Source organism: Poecilia reticulata, linkage group LG1, assembly GCF_000633615.1.
Source record: "Poecilia reticulata strain Guanapo linkage group LG1, Guppy_female_1.0+MT, whole genome shotgun sequence".
Classification (NCBI taxonomy): domain Eukaryota; kingdom Metazoa; phylum Chordata; class Actinopteri; order Cyprinodontiformes; family Poeciliidae; genus Poecilia; species Poecilia reticulata.
In genome coordinates this window covers 27,056,617-27,075,768 of record NC_024331.1, presented here as the reverse complement: position 1 = coordinate 27,075,768, position 19,152 = coordinate 27,056,617, and the positions used below count along the sequence as shown (strand labels likewise).

The 19,152-nt window shown below is 36.4% G+C and overlaps 1 protein-coding gene across 5 annotated transcripts in view; it reads left to right on the top strand.

Annotated features, from left to right (window-relative positions):
- The window catches only part of LOC103470154 (slit homolog 1 protein-like), a 57,688-nt gene that overhangs the window by 23,106 nt on the left and 15,430 nt on the right, over positions 1-19,152 (top strand). For all 5 annotated transcript variants that reach the window (XR_001777106.1, XM_008418344.2, XM_008418363.2 and 2 more), the window contains 22 exons: positions 1,437-1,508; positions 1,574-1,645; positions 2,540-2,611; positions 2,689-2,852; positions 3,873-4,020; positions 4,283-4,354; positions 5,509-5,580; positions 6,593-6,664; positions 7,984-8,127; positions 8,833-8,996; positions 9,476-9,499; positions 9,580-9,724; positions 10,938-11,012; positions 11,295-11,438; positions 12,969-13,112; positions 13,194-13,360; positions 13,733-13,871; positions 14,677-14,745; positions 15,332-15,403; positions 16,835-16,906; positions 17,153-17,224; positions 18,199-18,362. Coding sequence is in view for 4 of the 5 variants with exons in the window: in XM_008418344.2 (XP_008416566.1) it covers positions 1,437-1,508; positions 1,574-1,645; positions 2,540-2,611; positions 2,689-2,852; positions 3,873-4,020; positions 4,283-4,354; positions 5,509-5,580; positions 6,593-6,664; positions 7,984-8,127; positions 8,833-8,996; positions 9,476-9,499; positions 9,580-9,724; positions 10,938-11,012; positions 11,295-11,438; positions 12,969-13,112; positions 13,194-13,360; positions 13,733-13,871; positions 14,677-14,745; positions 15,332-15,403; positions 16,835-16,906; positions 17,153-17,224; positions 18,199-18,362 (2,339 nt within the window). In the remaining variant the exon portion in view is untranslated. The remainder of the gene's footprint in view (positions 1-1,436; positions 1,509-1,573; positions 1,646-2,539; positions 2,612-2,688; positions 2,853-3,872; positions 4,021-4,282; positions 4,355-5,508; positions 5,581-6,592; positions 6,665-7,983; positions 8,128-8,832; positions 8,997-9,475; positions 9,500-9,579; positions 9,725-10,937; positions 11,013-11,294; positions 11,439-12,968; positions 13,113-13,193; positions 13,361-13,732; positions 13,872-14,676; positions 14,746-15,331; positions 15,404-16,834; positions 16,907-17,152; positions 17,225-18,198; positions 18,363-19,152) is intronic.

Genomic DNA, 19,152 nt, shown 5'->3' with positions numbered 1-19,152 from the left:
ATCTATCTATCTATCTATCTATCTATCTATCTATCTATCTATCTATCTATCTATCTATCTATCTATCTATCTATCTATCTATCTATCTATCTATCACCTCTTTTTACACTTTTTCATATTTTATTCTTATATATTAAAGTACTTATTATGTCCAATTCCACCAAACTGAATTAGTGCTAATAAACTAAGACAGGAATTTTAAAAACTCTGATTTTCTCTGTTTATTTCCTTGTTTCTTCTTAAACCAGACTCATATTTAACTCCATCCAACTCCAGGTTGTGTGAAATATGACGCTGAACCATCTGTGAAATTTATATTTCCACAACCTGCAACACCACGCCCTCCAAGTCGCTCTCTCCTGGTTGCAGACATGCTCCCACGCTGTATATCTGTCATGGCCTCCTCCGGTTGCTTTATGTCCCTGACCCTACTGAACTTTGAGTGCCAGGAGTCCTGTTCATTTATGACTGAGGTTCAGCTTTATTTATCTGTGTCCTATCTCTCATCTGTTTTTAAATAAATCCCTATTTTATTAATAAACTGTTTCTAGAAGGTTTAATATTAAGTAATTATTAAAAAACAGATATGACTCAAACCGGTTTAGTGTGACAGCTAAACACTGTTGTCTTAAAAATAAAATTACATTATTGTTCAAACGAGAAAATAAAAGTCCAATAATCATCAAGAAAAACAGCAGCAACAAAAAACTCAAGTATTTTGCATCAACACTGAAGTCTGTCCTTCAATTTAATACAAAAATAAAAATAATACTATTTATATATAAATATTTAGAATGGCAACAATTGCAAGTTAGTTTTATTTCACCTATAATATTAGAAAAATATTGATACAAGTGAAATAATCTGCGTGTTATTTCACTGGGCAAATGATTTGCATATTTATGTGCCGTAAAAATAAAATTACATTATTGTAATTCAATTTAATTTGTTGTAACAAAGAAAATGAACCTTCATAGCAATTTGTTGTATGAAGGCGCAATATATATGTTATTTTATAGATTTTATTTCAGACTCAAAGTCCAAATCACATAAAAGAATAATCAATAAAATATTAAATTAAATAAGAAGTACAGAAGAAATACCATTCAGACAAAATTATGCCCATGATTTTATTTTATTTTATTCATACCTTTATTTGTTATATGGAATTATTTACTAAAATAAGCTCCTACATGTTGCTTAAAAGTTACTTATAAGTTAGTTTTCTTATTTTAAGTGAACTAAAATATTTCCACTGGAAACCAGATAAAGACACTTGCTAATATTTTGTGTTGTTTCAGTGTTCCTCACATTTACACCCATGAAACGCACAAATTTAAGCATTAATATTTGGATAGATTGTCACTGGTGTACATTGATGAGTCCAGAAATTAAAACCAGAAACAATCATTGACTCTGGCGGTTCTGTGTTTCAGGGATCTGAGTGAAAATGCCATCCAGGCCATCCCACGGCGAGCGTTCAGAGGAGCCACAGACATCAAAAACCTGTCAGTAAAATTCTGTCTCGTGCTAAAAGGATGACGACCAGTACTGATGCTGCTTTTATTTCCAGTCAGCTGGATAAAAACCACATCACCTGTATAGAGGAGGGAGCGTTCAGAGCTCTGCGGTCCCTGGAAGTGCTGTACGTATCTAAAGCTGACCTGGGAGTTTTAATGTTCTAAAAGTACACTTCAAATTAAACAAAACTAACTTTTCAGCAAGATATAGACGCGTGTTTTAAGGTAATACTTCCTTAAAATTGGTGACAAATTATTTTACTTATAACATGAGAAAAAATGTCTTGTTTTAAGTGAAATAATCTGCAAGTGGAAATAGAACTTTTTCATCAATATTAAGGAATTATTGACTTAAAATCTCCTTCATCTTGCTGAAAAGTTACTTGTAAGTTAATTTTGTCTCATTTCAAGTGTGCTAAGATATTTGCACTAAAAAAAAGACACAAAATACTTTGTAAGGTTCTGTGTTTTTGCAGTGTAACTTTTATTTTTTTTCTTTCACTTCAAAAACACATAAAAACTAAGATTTTAATGTCTAGTTTTTAGTTCAAATTTCTTAGTACACTTGAAATAAGACAGAACAAAGTTATAAGTAATTTTCCAGAAAGATAAAGGAGCTTGTTTAAAGTCAATAATTCCTCAATATTGATGAAAAAGTTTTAGTTCCATTGACAAATTATTTTAAGACAGTTTTCCATGTTACAAGTGAAATAATCTGCCAGCTGAACTTTTTCATCAATTTCAAGGATTTATAGTAAGCTGCTTCATCTTGTTGAAAGGTTAGTTTTGTCTTATTACAAGTGTACTGAGATATTTACAATAGAAACTAGATAAAATTTACTTGGTAGATTTGCTGTTTTTGCAATGTTGTAGTATTAAATCGGATCACAATGGCATATCTTCTGTTACTGTTTTTTCAAACTTCCAGTATTGTTTCCTCGTGTTTCTCTTCCTCCTCCTTTGTTTCCTCACATCCTCTGACCTTTTTCCTTGTTGCTAACTCTATTTGTCCCCTCCAGCACGATGAACAACAACAACATCAGCAGCATCCCCGTCTCCAGTTTCAACCACATGCCGAAACTGCGAACCTTGTAAGTGCGCCGCTCCTGCCAACTGCATGTTGTTATCGGGGAACCATTTTCTCTCTCTCTCTGCTTCCCCCCTCCAGCCGGCTCCACTCCAACGCGCTGCGCTGTGACTGTCACCTGGCCTGGCTGTCGCCATGGCTACGGCAGCGGTCTGCGCTGGGCCTCTACACGCAGTGCAGTTCCCCTCCGGCTCTGCGGGGGCTCAACCTCGCAGAGCTGCGCAAGAGTGACTTCGCCTGCTCAGGTGCAGAGTTGGGGAGTAACTATTTACACAGTTACATTTACACTGCAAAAACAGAAAAACTTATTTTTGGTCCAGTTTTTAGTGTAAATGTCTTAAAATAACACACAAGAAAGTTCTCACCGAGATATATGAGCTTGTTTTAAGTAAAAAAATTCCTTGATATTGATTAAAAGGTTGTAGTTTCACTTTCAGATTATTTTACTAAAACGTCTGGGATTAACGTCTTGGTATAAGTGAAATAATCTACCAGTGGAACTAGAACTTTTTCATCAATATTAAGGAATTATTGACCTAAAACAAGCTCATACATCTTGCTGAAAAGTTACTTGTAAATTAATATTGTCTTATTTCGAGTGTATTACAATATTTTCACTAGAAACTAGACAAAACTACTTGGTAAGATTTTGTGTTTTTGCAGTGACACTTGAGTAATTTTTGGGAAAAATGTACTTTTAGGAGTATTTTTACTATGCTGTACTTTTTATTTCTACTTGTGTAATTTTATTATAAAGTATTTCTTCTCTTACTTGAGTAAAACTTATGGATTTTCTCCCCACTGAATGAAAAACAAACAAGTTTTAATCAAAAATTCACCAGACACAGACCTGCAGTTTTTGTTAAAGTTTTTATCGAAAGAAACTGATTTAGAAAAAAAAAAACAAAAACATAATTTTGTCTTAATTTGTTATTTTTTGTTACTTATATAATTTATTGTCATTTTGGTCTTTAAAATTCCAAAATTTCCACTTATCTTTAAATTTTGATCTGCCTGTTTATGTAATTTTTAAATATTAAATGATTGATCATTTGATCAGTACTTGAGTCAACTTTTTACACTCTTACTCTTACTTCTTGCTATTTCTTTTACTTTTCCTTGAGTAAAAATATGTTGAAGTAGTCCTGCTCTTAATTTAGTACAGTTTTTGGGAACTCTGTTCAGGTGGCGTGTCAGGTGTTGTTGCATAGAAATGCAGGTAATAGATCTGAGTATAGAACCGTTCCCTCTGATCCTCCTGCTAGCCCACAGCGGCAGCGCCTTCGTTCAGCCGTGCAGTTTGGCGTCCGGTTCTTGTCCTCCGATGTGTTCCTGCAGCAACAACATTGTGAACTGCAGAGGAAGGGGCCTCACCGCCATACCTGCCCACCTGCCGGAGGCCATGACGGAGATGTAAGGTCTACTGCTCCATACGTCTTTGATTAATAGAAAGAAAGCAAAATGTCTTATTTTAACTGTACTAAAATATTTGCACTAGAGACCAGATCAAAAATACTCGATATGATTTTGTGTTTTTGCATACTTTAGATGTAAAACTAAGCCTTATTCTAACATATAAAATGTTGTGTATTTCGATACTAAAAGTGAATCAAGTAATGTGTGAATGAAAACCAACTAATCTTCGTGTCTCATTCTGTCTTTTATTTTCCTGCAGTCGTCTGGAGCAGAACGGCATCAAGTCAGTTCCTCCTGGTGCGTTCACCTCCTACAAGAAGCTCCACCGCATGTGAGTTACAACCTTTTGATCACCAAGCCAGCCCTTTGTTTTACCTTCACACAGGTTACTGCAGCTAAGATGATCTGTTCTCTTTATTTCAATGATTACTTGATGTCAGACATTTACTGACAAACGTTATGTTGCACTGACCTTGGGCTGTTTTTTGCACATCTTTTGTGTCTTTTTGTGCTCCATTTTGTTTCAGTGCCTATTCAAAAAGCAAAGTGTGATATTAATAAACACAACACTGCAAAAACACAAAATCTTACCAAGCATTTTATGTCTAGTTTTTAATGCAAATATCTTAGTACACTTGAAATAAGGCAAAACGAACTTACAAGTAACGTTTCAGCAAGATATAAGAGTTCTTTTAACCAAATAGTTAACTGAATATTGATGAAAAAGTGTTAGCTCCATTGTAAAATTATTTCACATTTTCCCATATTATATAATCAGCCAATGGAAGTAGCACGCTTTCATCAATATTAAGGAATTATTGATTTAAAAAAGCTCCTATATGCTGCTGAAAAGTTACTTATAAGTTAAGCTTTGTCTTACTCCAAGTGTACTAACATATTTGCACTAGAAAATAAACCAAAAATGCTTTGCAAGGTTTTGTGTTTTTGCAGTGAAACCACAAGTTGGGCACTGCTAACTAAAAAAAATCACTGCGCTAACATTAAAGCGCTAATAATTCACATTAGTTCTGCACTACACCATCGTGGTATTTAGTGGAAGCTAATGCTAACGTGCTAAATCAGCCATGTTGATACTCAATGGCACAACATGGTGACATAGTGTGGAGAATTTTATTTTAGATGCGCAGGACTGGTTTACAGTCCTGTGCATGTTTTATGTTACAATTCAGTTCCAAAATGTTCTGCCGCGTTGCTTGCGGCTTACAGGAGCACGAAGGCAACACGATTGTTGGCTGCATGTGTTTATATTGTAGGAGAGTTTCGGAGTTTGTAGGTTTCCAGACAGGCGGGAAGAGAAATGTGAGTTGAGCTGAATGTTTAAAATATCAGAACGTCGTGGTGGAGATCAAGCTGGAGATTCAAGTAAATAAATAACTGAAGCTTTGAATCAAAGGAAGGGGAATGAATGTATTTTCCATTTACATCTGTGATGAATATGTAGTTTCTGATCTGTTTCCTGCACAGAGACCTGAGCAACAATCAGATATCTGAGATTGCTCCTGATGCATTTCACGGCCTCCGAGCGCTCAATTCGCTGTGAGTTTTCTTTGCTTCCTCTCACTATTTTTTAAAATTTTTTTTACATTTCTTGTTTTTCCTTCCACTGAAAGTATATAACAAACATATATATGTACAGGCTGTTACAGTGACAGGTTATAGAGGAGCGAATGTAACATCACAGTTCAGCAGGCTCTGCCCCTCACCTAGCAACCCCAGTGAAGCCCAGCCCGATACCTAGCAACCGTTACCTAGCAACCCAGGCAGAGCTCCAGCAGGGTTTGGTCAGCTGGTTTTACCTCTGTATGCGATTAACAATGGCTACTGGAAGAGACAAAGTTAACTTACCATTCAGAAACCACTTGTAACCACAGCTACTATAAATTACCATAAATCTAGTTTACCGTATTTATATGGTAAAATTTGGATAAATACGGATTTTGCCATATAAAATCTGTGATTATCTGAATTTTATATGGTAAAATATAAAATACCATTTAAAATCTGTATTTTTTTATATGGTATGAAATAATTTTATGGATATATTTTACCATAGACAGGTCTTACGATACAGATTATACAATAACATTTTAACATAAATTACCATAATTTACAGTAAAATACCTAACAGTGGTTGCCAGAATTTTGTCTGTATTTATGCCATATTTATACGGTAAAATTCAGTAACAGCTGCCAGTACTGTACCGTTAATTTGAGATGTTTTGTTTTATCGTGCAGGTATTTGTGGAACCAGCCAGGTCATTCATATCGTTATTTGTAACGATAAGCAATATATTCTTAGCAAATCAGAATCAAGAAGTTAAAACAAATAATGTTTTAACATTATGTTACACACATGATGTTTGCATCATGTTTGTATAAAAATAATGTGGGATCTACGCACTCCACTGTGATTTAGCTGTTTCCTGGCTTCTTTCTGGCTCTTTTGTAAACATGTATCTGTGCAATAAAGTGTGTGGTTTTATCAAAGTAATGCATCAGTAACAGCAGTAAAAGCATTCGGGGTGATCCTGCTGTTTCTTGTCTGCAGCGTTCTGTATGGGAATAAAATCACTGAGCTGCCCAGTGGAGTATTCGATGGCTTGGTTTCTCTGGAGCTGCTGTAAGTCTGAAAAAACTCACTTTTATTTCTGTTAAAACTGGGATGACATCTAAGCTTTGCATCATAAGTTAATTTTATGTTAATTGGATTTTCTGGCTTAGCAGAAGCAACTTTGATTCAAAATATTGAATATTTATATGTTTTTATTCCAAGCTGTTAAGCGTAAATCAGTTTTGATTGATGAAGTATTAGGGCCACACAAAAAAAAAAAGAGAATAAAATCATAATATTACAAGAATAAAGTCGAAATAACACAAGAACAACTTTATAGTCCTACGAAAAGAAAGTTGTAACATTACAACTTTATTTTTTGTAATTTTATGACTTTATTCTTATACAACTCTATTTTTGTAATATGATTTTTTCTCACACTATTATAACTTTATGCTTGTATAATTTTGATTTTATTCTCATACAACTTTATTGTACTTTATTCTCATATTACGAGTTTCTTTTTGTAATATTATGACTTTAGAGTCATAATTTTATGACTTTGTTCTTGTTTTTTATTTTTCTTTAGTACTTTGTACTTTTTAGTACTTAGACCTGTATATGGCATTTAGTACTTTAGTACCCTAATACTTTATCATAGTTTCCATAGCTTAACATTACTTCTAAAAATTATTGCCATAAAGTAGTGGTGAATTGTAATGTCTTATTTATTTTTAATGCATTGAAAGTGTTTATTTTCATTATGGCTTCATCTTTGTTTGAGGAATAAGAAAATGGAAGAATTGGTCCAAGAAAACATGCCAGTATTTACCCCGCTGGTCTGTTGTGGTGATTTTGTGTGGTACAAATAACCTTAATTGTTCTGTAGGGATTCCCAAATGGGGTCACAAGAAGTTGACAATTTAGGGTTAAAAGATCCCATCTTTGTGAAAAAAAAAGAAAAAGAAAAAAAGATTTCTGTTTGAAACCAACACTTGTCTGATACATCACCATATTAGGGCCATTGTATATAGAAAAAAGGGGTAAATTTCTGCCAAAATACTCAGAAATGAAATGTTGAGAGTAATCTCAGAATTTTTCCAGAAGACACATACATTTGTGAGTTTAAATAGTTTAAAATTTGCCAGAAAAAAAAAAATCAGAAATTTTAAGATTATTCAATGAAATGTTCTTAACAAAGCATGGACATTTCTGAGTTTCAAAAGTTGAAAATATTTGACCTTTGAAAATGTTCTGAGTTTTGGTGGAAATTTACTCCTCCTTTTTTCCTATCTACAGTTCCCCTGATATGCCATCGCAGTCAGATGATGATGTCAGTGAACCTGTGATTCATTCTTTTCTGATTCTGGTTTCTTAACATCCTGCAGATTGCTGAATGCAAATAAAATCCACTGTATCCGTGCAGCAGCGTTCAAAGACCTGGAAAACCTTGCCCTTCTTTCTCTGTACGACAATAAGATCCAAAGTCTGGCTAAGGGAACCTTTAGCTCACTGCACAGCATCCAGACACTGTGAGTAAAAAAGAAGCACCTTCCTTTTTGGACTTTAGAGGGATTATTTAGTTGTAAACGCAGCATATGCGCGCGCAACTTGGCTAGAGAAAGAGCTGGAACACCGGGCGGCCTTTCAACGCTCACTGGTTACCATGGTTACCCGCTTTCGTCTTGCTGTTTTAGCATCAGCTAGCATATTGTCCGCGGTACTACAAATGTTTATGGCAGTGTTATTTTAAGTTACTTTACCAAATTGACATTAATTGCAGGTGAGTTGATAATTGACGAGAGAAGATGACCAAAACTAAATGATATTAGCTATTTGTTGCCGATTTATGTTTTCGCATCCACCTAAATAATGTGTAGTTGCGCCACTGATTACCTTCGGAAATTAAAATGCCGTTGAACGGGAGGCAGTGCAAGATGTGCTAAAAATAAAATCTCTCACAACAGCCTGCGCCGGGCCGAGTGAGGTGATCTGTGCTGGCTACGAGTTGTACATTATTTTATTAGCCAACCTGTAGATAGTTAAAAAGTTAGAATAATGTATTCTTGCCTGCATTCTGAAGGCGACATGCGCAGTAGAGTGGCTGCTGACGCAACGTGACGTCGAGTTTGATCTGGTCGGGAGACGGCGGGGTCGCCATGGCGACCACCGAACGTGGAAAATCCAGAAGAGAAGCTAGTGTTTGATCGGGTTGCGGTTTTGTGATGTCTTCTCAGCCACCTGGCCCAGAACCCGTTTGTCTGTGACTGTCATGTGAAGTGGCTGGCTGACTTCCTGGGTTCAAACCCCATCGAGACCAGCGGAGCTCGCTGCGCCAGCCCTCGTCGGCTCGCCAACAAACGCATCGCTCAGATCAAGAGCCACAAGTTCAGATGCTCCGGTAAGTCTCTGCCGGCCATTCAGTTGATAATGATTGTTTTGAAAGTGGTGGGTAGAGTGCACAAAAATGATACTGAGGAAGAGTGGCACTAACATATTTTTACTCAAGTAAAAGTTTAAAAAAAAGTAGTCGTCTAAGAAATTACTCAAGAGTAAAACAAGTATTTGGTAATAAGTCTGAGTAAATTAGTAATTTAATATTTTAAAAATCAGGCAAAACAAAATATAAAGTTAAGAGGAAATTTTGGCTTTTGTACGGACGAAAATATAAATAAAAAAAATTAAATCAGGCAAAAGAAATTTTTCCAAATCAGTTTTGTTTAATTGCAAACTTATGAAACTTTAACAAAATCTGCAGGTGTGTGTTCTTGTCTGGTGAATTTTTGGTTTAAACAATGGTTTATTTTCCATTCAGAAATTATACTGAAGTAAGCATATTTATTGATTGACATATTTCTCTTTGATTGCTTTTCTTTACAGCCAAGGAGCAGTACCACATCCCAGGTGAATATGTTTTTTATTTAGCTTTATTTCTGCAGTCACAGAAACAATAGGAGACATTTGCATCCTGTGTTTGCATGCAGGCACTGAAGATCGACGCCTGAGCTACGAGTGTAACAGTAAGCCTGTATGTCCTGCTAAATGTCGCTGTGAGGCCAATGTGGTGGACTGCTCCAATCTGCGCCTCACCAAGTTCCCAGAGCACCTGCCGCCCTCCACCGAAGAGCTGTGAGTCACGCTCATGTGCAAAATTACACGGACACTACGTCCTGTCGCAGTAACTTTCAGGTTCAACCTCCACACTAAAAGGGGACCTATCATGCAAATTAACTTTTTTGCACATTTTTGTACTACCGTTTGGGTCTCAGCCCAGCTTATTTTTGACAATAAAAATCTTAATTTGTGGATACATGTCAGATAAAGATAAAAATACATTTGAAGTGTTTGGTAAAAATGACCACATTTGCATAGGAATGTCAAATAACGTAGAAGCCTCCTGAGCACAAATGGATCTTCTAAATCACATAAGTCAAAGTCAAGGCCTGCGGGCCACATCCGGCCCGCAAATCAATTATCTATGGCCCCCTGAATGATATTTAATTACTATGAGAACCGGCCCGCAAGCCAGAGCCGCCCGCTCGTGTTTTGCCTGCAAACACTACATTTCCCATAATGCAACGGTAGCCCGCGAAGTGACTACAGCGCGCCCAAACGGCTTCATTATTCATCAGCTCAGAGCCTCACCCCGAACATTGATGAACTTGTACAAAAGATGAGACACCTCCAAGTATCAGGCTCAGCCTCAGACAAGTGAGCATCACAGAGCAGTAACGTATTTTCAGTTTATAATGCATGCACTTTGATTTATGCATTTATCTTGATATTAAGAAACATATTTTGTTTTTAAAAACAATTAAATTTGTTGCTGTTTGCCTCTTGAAAAATGTTTTCCCTTGAAGTTACTGACAGAGCCATAACAAAATATTGCTTTATTCATTTAATCGTTAAATAATACACTCTGTTAGGTCTTGGTTCAATAGGCTATGTGCAATCATTTCAATATGTTTTAATAAACATTAAACCAGTCCGGCCCTCGGCTTGTAGCAAATTTGTTTTTTTGGCCCTCTGTGTATTTGACTTTGACATCCCTGTTCTAAATGGACAATGACCGTAAGAATACCACCAAATTAGTCATAAAATTATTTAACTTATAAATTTGAAGAACACTTTAAACTTTGTCTAAAACATCTAACTCACTATTCATAAAGAAAACTGACAAAAAACAGGAAAGGTTTAGCCTGATTTCATGAGACAGTGAGGAAAATGTTTCTTTTTCACACTGATAAAACATTACAGCTGCATTAAGACACATTGATGCAGGTCCAAACATCTGAATTGGTCTTTATGTTGGATTTGATATTAATTTCTATAATTTCTCCAGGCGTCTTAACAACAATGACCTGTCCATGCTGGAGGCCACTGGCGCCTTCAAGGGTCTTTCTCATATAAAGAAAATGTAAGTGCCAAATGCCTAAAATGTTCTTTTAAATTTTCTTTTTGAAAGTTTTTGAAAATTGGAAGATTTATCACAAAATTTTCTGACTTTTTTGCAGAAATTTACTCATTTTTTTTCTACCTTCAGTGGCCCTAACACACTGCTGTAAAAGTTTTTTCCAAGTTTTGAATCAACAGTAAATTTCTAACTGTTTCATTTGATTGATTTTATTTATTTTTTTGGAGTCAACAATTTTCACCCACATGGCAAAAAGCTTTATTTTATTTATTTTTCTCCTCTTAGTAACCTGAGCAACAACAAGATTTCGGAGATCGAGGACGGTGCATTTGAGGGCGCCTCGTCAGTGGGGGAACTTCACCTGACAGCCAACCACCTGGAGTCGGTGCGAGGGAGCATGTTCAGAGGCATGGAGGGGCTGCGCATGCTGTGAGTTCAAATATCTGCAGCTGAAATACAGAAGAATCCAGTTTTATTAGCATTTGATGCTGAAATAATGTGCTTATTCATGTAAACCAGCTAAACATCCTGTGTGTTGCTATTAAGCTCTGTATTTTGTACATCAAATAAGTAGAGAAGTTAAGATAATCTGGTTGGGATATAGATACTTTTCTTAAAGTTTTGTCATGAAAATGAGGAAAACTTGTTTTTTCTTGTTCGTTTTATTCTGTACCAACAAACCAACTGATGTTTTCATTGGTTTTTAAATCATTTTTCAAGTCATTACAGACGTCACAGGGATTCAACATGTTTCAAACAATTTGGACTCAAAGACAAAAAGTTACTTTTAAATCAGATATAAATTTGTTTACATGTCACAATCGATTTTCACAGTGTTTTTTAAATAAATATAAAGAAATATAACAACACCTTAGACTATTGATTAAAGAGAAAACACCGCATGAACAAAAACACATGGACACAAACAAAGTCTCTTCACTACAAAACTGAGTAAACAACAGCAGCTTCCATTAATGAGGTAGCAATTATATGTGTTTAAAATTGATTTGATCTTTTTTTATAGAATAAATCCGTCATATGAACAGTAAATAGTATCTCACTTACTGTCTTTATTTCAAAATGTATTAAGTTTCCAGGAGGTTTTTTATGTAATCTTTTAAAACTTTGTTCTTACGTGTGTGAATGACGAGTTTGACTATTTTTTAGGCTGCAAAATGCAGCTGCAGCATTTTCCAAAACATAAAAAGTTATGTTGTTGAAAGAACAAGAGTCATAACCTCTGCATGTCCTGCTATTAAACCTTAAATGTTCAAACAGCGCCATCTGGCGGCAGGTTTAATTCGACAGTCAGCAGCATTTCCTCTCAGTAAATTTTGTTGATAAAGTTTATGCATTAAAAGTGAAAAAGAATGTCTTGTACGATTTTATTCTCATGATTTATTGCATTATTCTCATTTTATTACAACTTTATTCTCGTACGACTTTATTTTTTATTCTCATATTTATTCTCATATGACTGTATTCTCGTAATACTACAACTTTATTCTCATATTCTGATTTAATTACAAGTATTATAGTAGTATCTAGTATTAGTATCTAGTAGTATCTAGTATTATTATAAATTTATTCTCATAATTTTATTATTTTTATTTTTTCTTAGTATGACCCTAATACTCATGTGGACCTGCTTTATTTATCCTTTGATTTTTCCTTTACTCTCTTTACAAATACTATGGATTTTAGTCTCTTCAGCCACATAAAAAGAAAGAACCCAGACAAGAGTAAGACACTGTAAAACCGAAACCCATAAAGTGAACTGATACTCATAATTTGTCTTTTAGCAAATGATTGTACCAGATGTTGGAGTTTAATAGTTAATGTTTGTGTTTTTGGATGTGTGTGTGTGTGTGTGTGTGTGTGTGTGCGTGTGTGCGTGTGTGTGTGCGCGTGCGTGCGTGCGTGTGCGTGGTGTGTGTGTGTGTGTGTGTGTGTGTGTAGGATGCTAAGGAACAACAGGATCAGCTGCATCCATAACAGCAGCTTCACAGGGCTGCCCAACGTCAGGCTGCTCTCCCTCTACGACAACCAGCTCACCACCATCCTGCCTGGAGCCTTCGACACTCTGCCCAACCTCTCCACTCTGTCAGTGACTCTTGTGCATCAAAGTGTGTGTCTCGCCTTGCGTGTGATTCCCTCCCTCATGGTTCGTCTGCTGTGTGTCAGAAACCTGCTGGCCAACCCCTTTACCTGCGACTGCCACCTGTCCTGGTTCGGGGCGTGGCTCCGGAGCCGCCGGATCGTGACGGGGAACCCTCGGTGCCAGAGCCCGGCTTTCCTGCGAGGGATTCCTCTGCAGGACGTAGCGGTCCCTGATTTCCGCTGCGAGGATGGTAGTTTCTCTTAAAACTCGCTGAAACGTGGAGAGAAATGTCAGAGAATACTAGAGATGAAAACAATTAATTGTTTACTAGATCAAAATGAATTAGCTAAGGTCAGTGGTGTCCAAACTTTCTGCAAAATGGGCTAGAATACTAAAGTTGAAACAACTCAGGGGGAATCTTGTTTTCCAGCTTACAAAAACAAAATATTGTGTTTTGTTTTTATTTGCTCAGCAAGAAATGTAATATATTTTTTAATGAAACAAAGTGGCAAATTTCACTACCCTTTTGGATAATTTTGTTTTAGCTTACACCCCTAGCAAATGCAATGTGAGTAATTTAAACTGAGTGACTCCAAAGTGAAACTGTACTTTGTGTGTCCAGGTTCTGTGCTGGAGGACAGGAGCTGCGTAGCGGGGCCTCAGTGTCCCAGTCAGTGTTCCTGCATGGACACAGTGGTTCGCTGCAGCAACAAACACCTGCAGGCTCTGCCCAGAGGATTACCACGTAACATCACCGAACTGTGAGTGAACGCCTCTTAAAACCTCTGGGAAAACAAAGCAAGTGGGAAAAAAAAGAAATGTCTCAGTTGTCTGGTCAGTGTTACATCCATGGTTACTCTTAAAGTTTGATCGGGTGCATTTTAGACCTATAACCTGATCAATAATAATAATAATAAAGTTAATAGTGATTTACCAAGCAGAATTTAGTGGTGAGGCTTTGACCTTACAGATTTTATATCTTTATGGCTCAATATTTAGGAAGCCTTTCTGCTATGAGCGATTGAAACTGACTAGCTCTCAGTATGATTGTTGTGTTATTACTTATGTGTGATATATTCACTGACCAGAAAAATATCTTCTTCTTTTTTTACTTTCTGCTGGACCAATCACCAGGAAGAGTTAATGAAGAAAATTGTCTGATTTCAGTCCATTTCCTATTTCCTGGTGTATTTTCCAGTAATAATAACCCTAAAACCAGCTTCCATAAGTTTATTAGATTAAATCAATCACTTCACACATTATTGTTCATCTATTGTACAGATAATTGGCAGGTTTGAGAATAAAATATATTGAAACGTTAAAACGAGAAAAACACATGCAGTACAGTGTTTCATTAGGAGGCTGCCGATGAAAAAAGTTCAGGTGTTTAATTGGTTGGAGTAGAAGTTGTAATAGTTATTAACTTGTCGTTAATTTTTACAGTTCCTGATTGAATAATGTTTCTGACATCATCTCTCTCATTGAATTTATGTGAACAGGTTTTTAGCAACATGCAAATGTTTTGAACGGAGTCAGTTTTTCAGAACAAATATCTTCTCTTGTTAGGTACCTGGATGGAAACCAGTTCACCAGCGTCCCTAAGGAGTTAGCCAGCTTCAAGTACCTGCAGCTTGTGTAAGAGAAACCTCACTAAACACGGTTGAATTCACTTTGACAAAAACAATACTGACTTTTATCCTGCTCTACTGATGCAGCATTTAAAGAGGCACAAACTGAGTAAACAGCAGCTCTTTTTGAAAATGTTATATTTTGTTGTACCCAACGTGATATGACTTTTATTTTTTATTTTTAGCATTTTGTTTTCAAGAAGTGTACCTTCAAACTAAAGCGGATCAGTACCTTGAAAGTCAGAAGTTTATTAGGATCAGCCGTTATTTAACAGTAACTTGTTGGAAGATGTGAACATCCTTCCACAAACATCCACTAGGTGGAGCTGTTGGCTGTAGACTCGATTCAATGCAGACGTTTCATATTTAGATAATATGACAAACATCCAGAAGAATCCTTCATGTGATCAGATCAAAAACTGAGTTAACTTAGATTTTTGTTTTGTTTCAGGAGATGCAAGGATTTTCAAAAAGTCATTTAAACATTGTGTAACTCTTTTTTATGCTTTTGTTTGTGTTGTTCCAGGAAGTTTGTTTTAGACTTGCATGTTGCATTAATGCGTATTGATCCCTCCTGACCTTTGCCTCCGCAGAGATCTGAGCAACAATAAAATCAACTCGCTGTCCAATGACTCCTTCTCCAACATGAGCCAACTCACAACTCTGTGAGTACACAACCAGTCAAACACTAAGAATTTAGCTAGTTTTATCATTTTCAAACAGTAAGTTATAAATAAAGATATTAAAGTCATAATGCTCTGTGTGCTGAAAATGACATTTCAGTCTAAAGTCACAAGAGTTAAGACTGTCAGTAAAATCTGTTCAAGAGACTTTTAATCTGGAGGTTTTCATGTGTTTTTTTTTAGTATTTGTTGGAACTGAATTTCAAGCCGTTTTGTTTCCAACCACAAACTTTTCATCAGTTTGCCAAAATTTTGTCCCATTCCTCCTGAGAACTGGTGGATTTGAGTCAAGCTCTTGGACCGCTTTGTTTCATGATCTACCCACGATGTCTCTACTTAATTGACTCAAGGTCATTATTTTGTGATGGCCGTTGTAAAATACAGAGTTTATGGTTCCTAAATCAATTTGTAATTACTTATGGTTAGATCTGGGGTGGCCAAAACTACTTCTGGGCCGAGAAAATAAAATAAAAGCAGTTAAAATGAAGCAAATAAAGTATTCTAAATTTATTTGTAGATCCAAAACCTGAAAGGATTCTACACACTAATCAAATTCTTTTGGGTTTGATTGAACAACATTTATTCTCAGTTATAAGAACAGGATTTGAGTCTCTTTCTTTTAAAACATTTGCTATGTTTAGCCAAATTTAGTAAATTAAATAAAAGCTGATTTTGGTGACGCAAAGTCGACTTTTCAGTAAAAGTTTCTGCATGAATGTGGTTCTGCTGATAAAAGCATTTATATAAAAAGATTAATACTTTATGTTGCACTTAACAGTTTCCATTGTAGGAAAATGATGTCGTTAATAGTTTTAGCCTGATTGAAAACAAACAGTCATCTGCATCAACCACTTCTGCTGGACGGGTCAAAGGTGAATCATGTCAGAGGGCCACAATCAGTTCATGGGCCACAAATGGCCCCCGGGCCGCACTTTGAACACCCCTGGGTTAGGTACACTGTCCATTACAGAGACCTGTTTGTACCCATGCTTTGCAACTTTTATGAAAAATATGTTTTTTATACATAATTGTTGAATCTGTCACCATGTTGTGACAATCAGAGCCAGAAGGAGGGACTTAGCGCTGCCAATCAACCTCATGAATGTGCTGCTAAATGTGCTAATGGCAGAGAAACAACTCAGCGTTACAAGAAAACCGTTTATCTGCTGTAATAGACTACCATGGTAACGAGGTGGGGGAAGAGTGTGAGCTCTGATTGGTCGTTTCTATTGAGCACTGGCTGAAGGCAGAGGAGCTATATATATATACATTGTTTTCCCCAGAGACCATCTGTCTCATTGTCTCATTCTGTGTAATAAAATATATTTTTTAATAAAAGTTACATTTTGCAGCGTTGACTTGTGTGTTTATGTGTGTCTTTAGTTTTTTTAATTCTGAATTTCATTTTTTCAGGATCCTCAGCTACAACTCGTTACAATGTATCCCTCCTCTAGCTCTGGCCGGCCTGCGCTCCCTAAGACTGCTGTGAGCACACACACACACACACACACACACACACACACACACACACACACACACACACACACACACACACACACACACACACACTCACTCACGCAGCATCAGTATGCAGCGCCTTTCCTTTATTCCAAGCTATCATTTGTTTTTTGTGCTGCGTGAGACTTCCTGCCCGTCAGTCGTTGTGCTCAGCGAGAGTTCACTTTCAATGCTCAGAACCTTTTCTGGCCTATAACTGTTTCTGTCTCCCAGCTCTCTCCATGGCAACGACATCTCTGAGCTGCAGCAGGGAATCTTCAGTGACCTGGCCTCCCTGTCTCACCTGTAAGTGCTGCACATGTTGCACATGCATTCAGTTGTTGAGCCGCCTGTAAAGATGTCTAGTAGGATTTTCACTATTGGTCCTTTCTCAGTCTCTGTAGATCAGGAATGAGGAACTTTTTTGTTATTGCGGTTTTTGAAAGCCGGCTGAGACTGAGCTAATAAACCCAAAGGCTCCAATAATTACAACTTGGTAAAAATGCTAAATATTTATTTTTGTAAGTTTGTTTGCAATGGAGTATAATACCAATATCTCTGCAAAGACAAAAGGGGATCTATGTTTTATCTTGTATATCACGTAAGTGCCTGAATTTACATCCAGCTGTACAAAAATAAGTTACATGTCTCATTTCAACCTTTTCTTAAACGTTGAAATAACCTTAAAAGGTGCAAAACTGATTTAAAAGTAACTTTTAAGCAAGACATCGAGACTTGTTTTAAGTAAATTATTCAGTGTTTGTTTCATTGGCAGCTTATTTCGCTTCAGACATTTTTCCGACATTACAAGTGAAATAATCTGCCAATGGAACAAGTACATTTTCATCAATATTAAGGAATTATTTACTTAAAACAAGCGACTATATTTCGCTCAAAAGTTGCTTTTAAGTTGGTCTGTCTTATTTAAAATATTGAGAAATCTTCTCTAGAAACTAGACCAAAATTGGGTGGTAAGATTTTGTGTTTTTTGCAGTGAAATCAGTGTTAGAAATTGAACTTCAACAATAAAGTCTATGGGGGAATTAAATGCCAAAAATCAGGAGCTTACATTTTCGATTTAAGAGGCCGTTTACACACTGTTCTGCTTGAGCATGCTTAGCTCCTTCAGTGTTCGCAGCAGATCTGTTTTGTGTCTGTCTGTGCAGATGGAGCTTAAATTAACCTTAATATCAGTGCAGACAAAGAAAACCATGCTTCCTTTTTGACCTCCTCCTCATATTAGTGTCTCATCATGCCTCCTTGTCTTACTGTTTGTTCAGAGCAATCGGAGCCAACCCTCTGTACTGTGACTGCCGGCTGCTCTGGCTGTCAGACTGGGTGAAGAGCGGCTATAAGGAGCCGGGCATCGCACGCTGCGCCGGCCCACGGGGCCTGGAGGGCAAGCTGCTGCTCACCACACCTGCTGACAAGTTCCAGTGTCTGGGTGAGCGAACAGGAAGCGCCTCTGCATTCATGTAAAGGCTGCAATTAAACCAGGAGCGATTGAATACATGTTTTCAGAGTTTGGTAGGAACTCGTTACAATTTGATTGAAATTTTTTACTTTTAGGAGTATTTTTACTGCGCTGTACTTTTTACTTTTACTTGAGTAATTTTTTTATGAAGTTTCTCTACTCTTACTTGAATAAAATGTTTGGATTCTCTACTCACTGAATGAAAAACAAAAATTCACCAGGCACAGAGACACACCTGCAGTGTTTGTTAAAGTTTCATAAATATTATATTGAATGAAACTTATTTGGAAAAATTTTCTTTTGCATGATTTTGTTAGTTTTTGTTATGAGTTATTGTCATTTTGGTTCTTAGCATACCAAAATGCTCAGAGGTTTCAACAAACTTTACATTTTGGTCCTTCTGATTATGTAATTTTTAAAAATTAAATGATTGATCATTTGAAATGTTATGCAGTACTTCAGTAGACTTTTTACCAAACACTTTTTACTTTTACTTGAGTAAACATTTGTTGAAGTAGTGCTACTTTTACTTGAGTTATATTTTTGGGTCCTCTGCTCATCTCAGTGTATTTTATACCACACATTTGTTTTTATCTTCCTCCCTCTGTGCATTTGCTTCCAGCTTGATTTGGACTATTTGACCTAACGTATTGTTTTAAACATATTCACATCACCTACAAGTCTCATTCTTGTTCAGATGAACCAAATCAAAGGTTAACTTCCTAGACCAGTTTTGGTGGGTTTTTAACGTTCTAAGCTA